The sequence below is a fragment of the Lampris incognitus genome, chromosome 7 (genome assembly GCF_029633865.1).
Source record: "Lampris incognitus isolate fLamInc1 chromosome 7, fLamInc1.hap2, whole genome shotgun sequence".
NCBI classification, from domain to species: Eukaryota; Metazoa; Chordata; class Actinopteri; order Lampriformes; family Lampridae; genus Lampris; species Lampris incognitus.
The window spans coordinates 15,888,213-15,893,904 of record NC_079217.1 but is presented as its reverse complement, the minus strand read 5'-3'; the positions used below and the strand labels follow the sequence as shown (position 1 = coordinate 15,893,904).

Genomic DNA, 5,692 nt, shown 5'->3' with positions numbered 1-5,692 from the left:
AGCCTCAACGGAGAAAACAGTTGTTTTTTTGTTTTTTTACATACATTCAAATGGTGTGTGTGTGTGTGTGTGTGTGTGTGTGTGTGTGTGTGTGTGTGTGTGTGTGTGTGTGTGTGTGTGTGCGTGCAAGCATATGTGCATGGATGTACAATATAGAAAAATATTCAGATGCACAGCAACCCAGACATGCAGCATGTGTGCATGGATGTGCAGTATTGACAAAAGTTCAGATGCACAGCAACCCAGACACAGCAGTCGAACTGTTAGTTCAGAGAGAAAAAGGGAGAAGTGATTTTGACATCATCTGTATTTGTGTGTTTGCCCATATGTGCAGGTAGGCACCCATACGTGTAAACAAGGCATGTGTGTTTAATCTTGGGTTTTACGACTTGTGTATTTCTGAATATGCTTGTGTGTGTGTGTGTGTGTGTGTGTGTGTGTGTGTGTGTGTGTGTGTGTGTGTGTGTGTGTGTGTGCGCGCGCGCGTGTGCGTGTGTGCGTGTGCGCGCGCGCGTGCATATCCGAAGTGGCAGTCAGCTGTGGAGGGAGTGTGCCTGACTCGAAACCACAGATCACATACACAAGACTCCAGAGCACACACACACAGACACAAATACACATTTAAAAACCCTTGCACTGAGATACATGGTACTCTGATTCATCTCTCCTTTGTTCAATGACACCAACATGGGACGCTCAAGGCTGTTGATCTTGGGCCTTGTCCTAAATGTTGCTCACTGCTTGGAAACTCCGGGTAAGTCTGCAGTTACACTCGATCTGTGAACATGTGGCATTTATGGAGTCGTTTTACCAGTCCTTTGAGTCTTGTTTAACCTGTGGCATTTACACTGAACAGGGGCACAGTGGTTTGTCTAAATGATTAGTCTAAGTATATAAATGCTCAACAGAAATCAGAATATGTTTTGAAATCTAGTAATTGCTTCTTGACAAACATCCTCTACTTGCAGCCAATAACTGCAAGCAGCCTCTATTAATGCAGCACATCACTGCTGGCAACGTGGTGTTATTGCCTTGGCTGTAACGCCACACAGTCATTGTCCAGTAATGTCACCGATTACAACCCCTTTTACTTCTTCTTTTATGGTCTTTTCTAGTTGATATATTACTTTCAATACTGTGCATTCTTTTCTTCGAGTAGGGGAAAACCCGCTGCAGCCTGTGTTTAATTCAGAGACCCTCCCTTCTGCATTTTTTTTGGTTCATAATGAGGTGACTCCTCAGATTGCATTTGTCTTCTGGCCAGATTATCTTAGCTACTCTGGGTACATTCGGAGAGAAGCAATCAATTGTTGATCAGAAAAAACCACAACTTTTAAACCTGTAAGTGGAGGTAGATCCTTGCACATGTAGTGTAACGGGTGTTGTTTTGGAGAAACGTGACTGTGGGGGCTCAGGAAATCTGGTGAAGGAGACTCGGTGACTTTATGATTTGCGCTTTGAGACTCTCTCGCTGTGTATCATCGAGGTGTGTCTCTCCCATGCTTGGCTGCCTTTCATTTGGACAATAATTTACAAGAGAGAAAAAAAACCCATTTTATGGCTTATAAAGCCACCTGACGTGGCAGACTTGCACCTTTATTTGTCTCCCACTGCTCCCTGCTCTTCTCCTCTACTGAACAGTCTTGGAAGAGCTTCGCATTTTTTGTGCACTGCGATAGACAGAAAGACTTATTATTTAGCTGTTAGTTGGGTCAGTGCTCATTTGACACGGGCTACTTTTCAAAAATAGGCTGCTGTTTTCTGATCGTGTCTGACTGTGTATTTTACATATTTTCCATGATCCAGTGCGCTAAGCTGTCATAATTTGGCTCATCGCATAACTTGAGTTGAATTAAAGTTCACTTGGTCTCAGTTACGTCTGGCTTGTAGCACCAATGGTGTGCTTACACGTGGTCTGTGATTTTGATAGGAGAGGGAATAGGATGACAGGACTTGATATGAGTCCATATTGTGTCGTCTAAGTGCAAAAACCTGTCGAGTCCTTTCCTCTGAAACGTTCCCTAATCGTGCCTGATGTGTCCGCAGTGGGAAAGGGAAAGTTAAGCAGGGTCTGGGTACAAATCAGGCCACAACATCTGGACTCTTTTCATTTCATTAGCATAACGGACTCCATTAAGTCCACACTGAGGTGACAAGACCACATTTGTGAAATGTCACAGTGTGTGCAGAGTTCACCACCCGTCATTCGCACTGAATTAGGATATCCATCCATTCATTATACAAACCACTTATCCTGCTCTCAGGGTCGCTGGCATGCTGGAGTACTGGAGTCTATCCCAGCAGTCATTGGGCGGCAGGCAGGGAGACACCCTGGACAGGCCGCCAGGCCATTACAGGCCTCTAAATCAGGGGTGGGCAATCTTATCCAGAAAGGGCCAGTGTGGGTGCAGGTCTTTGTTCCAACCAAGCAGTTGCACACCCATGTCTCCTAATTTCCCCTAATCAAGTTCCTCAGCAAAGACTCTACTGGTTGATTAGTGGGATCAGGTGTGTAACTGCTTGGTTGGAACAAAAACCTGCACCCACACCGGCCCTTTCTGGATAAGATTGCCCACCCCATACTTGAGAGATAACATACGTATCTTCAACTTGCTGTTGTAACCCCTTCATCATGGCATTATTGGGGGTGTCCGGATAGCATGGCGGTCTACTCTGTTGCCTACCAACACGGGGATCGCCGGTTCAAATCCCGGTGTTACCGCCGGCTTGGTTGGGCGTCGCTACAAAAACAATTGGCCGTGTTTGTGGGTGGGAAGCCGGATGTGGGTATGTGTCCTCGTCGCTGCACTAGTGCCTCCTCTGGTCAGTTGGAGCACCTGTTCAGGAGGGAGTGGAACTGGGGGGAATAGTGTGATTCTCCCATGTGCTGCATCCCCCTGGTGAAACTCCTCACTGTCAGGTGAAAAGAAGCGTCTGGCGACTCCACATGTATCAGAGGAGGCATGTGGTAGTCTGCAGTCCTCCCCGGATTGGCAGAGGGGATGGAGCAGTGACCGGGACGGCTCGGAAGAGGGGGCTAATTGGCTGGGTACAATTGGGGAGAAAGGGGGGGGGGGTCATAGCATTATTGGGATTGCAGTTCTGCTTCCTCTGCACTGCTTAGTGACTGACTGTGACTGTCTAATTATGATAGGATGATAAGCAGACTCTCAGCTCTCCAACACACACCACTCATTTACTAGTGCCAGTTCTTCTAGTCTCCATGCTGTCTCCTATCATCTGAATGGATTAGTCTTTCTCTTCCATTATGGCTCCTCTTCACTAATACAAGACAATGAGGTGCACACAGACCTCTTTCACTGCCACCCTATCGACGTCTATCAACTCACTGTTGGATTCCCATCTCCCATTTCGCTGACAGGAATAACACTGTTGTTGTCTTGTCAAATCAGCTTTATCTTGTTTTCATTTGTCGCCATGTTTACAGAAACTGTGAAGTCCTGACCTTTTAACCAGTCCTTTAAATCGCATGTGAGAATCTCTGCCTCTGCAAATTTAGGTCTTTTTCTGTTTAAGCCTGTCATGTTCTCTATCTCGTGTATAGGAGAAAACCTGGATGTAGTGATCAAACACAAACAAGTCACGGGGGTCCTGGGAGAGGACGTATACCTAGACTGTCTGTATCTGGGTGGGAGCTCTATCATCAGCGCCCTGTGGAAACGCCAGAGCAACTCCAAAGTTAAGACTAAGCGCCTGACTGGGTTCATCAATGACAGGCCATTTATCCGTGACTCAGACTTCTCCATCCCAGCCTCTGCCACCAACCTTACGGTGAAGATGAGGGTATCCACTGTGGAGGCAGAGGGAGAATACACCTGTGTGTTCATATCTGATGAGGAGGAATTCACAGGCAGCATCTTTCTCACTGTACTGGGTAAGATATTTTAATGTGTTGGGAGGAATAGAGGATGTCTTAATCTCCATGGAAGAGAACACGCACCAATGAAATCAAATTAAAACAATATAAGACAATTTTATTGTCAGTCATTCACTCATTGTTTTGTTCACATGTATGCATATGCAGTCCGACCGGATACACACATTGAGGTGAATGGAGACATTGTCAGTGGCACCCACTACCAGTCAGTCTTGTGCTCTGCTGTCAATGGAAGACCTGTGCCTGAGATCAGCTGGCTGATTGAGGGCACCTCCCCATCTGATGACAGTTTTACTGTGGTGATGAACAAAACCATTCACCCAAATGGTACCGCAGTTGTGACCAGCATCTTCCGCTTCCCTACCCACCTACAGGATGAGGACAAGGTCACCTGTGTGGTCCAACACCCAAGCCTACCCAACCCAATAAACACCACAGTAAGGGTGGAAACCTTTGGTAAGCTCACATTCATAGATAAGTGGGGTCATTCTCTTGTGTGTGTGTGTGTGTGTGTTTGTGTGTGTGTTTTAGTCCATAGTTGATAGCAGTCAATATGTAGTGCTGCTTCCCGCAGCCACGGTGTTATAAAGCACCATCTGGCCTCAGACCAAGTTGGACGGACTTAAAGGCTGCAATCCAGTAACCACCACAGTCCCACTCTTCTAATTAGTCATGCTGGTCACTCTTCCTTCTTCATTTCAACATATGCAGAAGGTTTCACCACAGTGACTCACCACCTTATCACATCCCATGGTTCAAATGAATGCATTCTGCTTCCGCTGTGGGAAGATGGCAGCGCGAATTCACGTTTGCGGTGGCCACACCCAGTACCATCCATGCAGTGTCTTTGTCCATGTCTGCGTTTAAGTTTTGCCTTCATTTGATGGCTGGGAGAGCTGGCCCTGGATCAGCTGGGAGAGGCCCTGTCTGGAGCTGCAACCAAGGAGGTAATCACTGAGGGCGGTCTGACAGGATGCAGAAGCGGGGCAGGCTAAGCTAACTGCTAGCCCATGCAGACCAGCAGTTCTTGATAACACCGAGGGCGGTCTGGCAGCGGCCTCGCCTGGCATTCACTGTGGTGTTTTTGGTGTTGTTGTGTGGAGTGCGGAGAGGTGTGTTGAGGGTGTCTGGCTGGGAGAGCTGGTGTTGGATCGGCTGGGGGAGCCTGGTCTGCTGCGTACGGTGGGCCCAAGGACCACGGCCCCTGCCCGGGATTGCACCCGAGGAAGAAGTACCGAGGGTGGTCTGACAAGATGTGGAAGCGGGGCAGGCTAAGCTAACCGCTAACCCATGCAGACCTGCAGTTCAGACAGTCATCCTGGCTGGCGTTCGTTCCCTTGGATAGTGATTTTTTTTGTGTTTTTTTTGGGAGTTTTGGATATATGTGTTAGTTTAGATTTATGTGTTAGTATTTGTGTTCTTGTAGTATTTTGATATATGTTTTTGTCTTTGTGTTGCACTGCTGTGGGCTGGGGGAAACAATATTTTGTTTAATTTCGTGTACGGAAGTACACGAAATGAAACGACAAAGTGTTCCTGATTCCTGAATCATTTAGAAATAAAGTTATTCATCAGCAAGATTTTTTTATATAGAAACTCCTGATGCCGGTAGTGCTGGTGCCGAACTCTGTCCACAAAGCTACACTTACACCACAACACCATCAGGATACTGCTGCATTAATGTATTAGATGACAAACTCTGATCTGCGCTGGTTCTCTGTATTAGTGCATGTTGCCTTGGTTGTGACAGCAGCTGGGCCAGACATCTGCTCTCAGTTGTAGTCCAGCCAACAG

At 47.0% G+C, this 5,692-nt stretch overlaps 1 protein-coding gene across 1 annotated transcript; it reads left to right on the top strand.

The window, feature by feature from the left end:
- Positions 1–687: 687 nt before the first annotated feature.
- On the top strand, positions 688–5,332 carry LOC130115171 (nectin-3-like). The gene is made up of 4 exons (XM_056282790.1): positions 688–754; positions 3,566–3,895; positions 4,046–4,354; positions 5,325–5,332. Exons 1-4 carry the CDS (start codon positions 688–690, stop codon positions 5,330–5,332), a joined length of 714 nt encoding a protein of 237 aa, XP_056138765.1.
- The last annotated feature ends 360 nt before the right edge of the window (positions 5,333–5,692 follow it).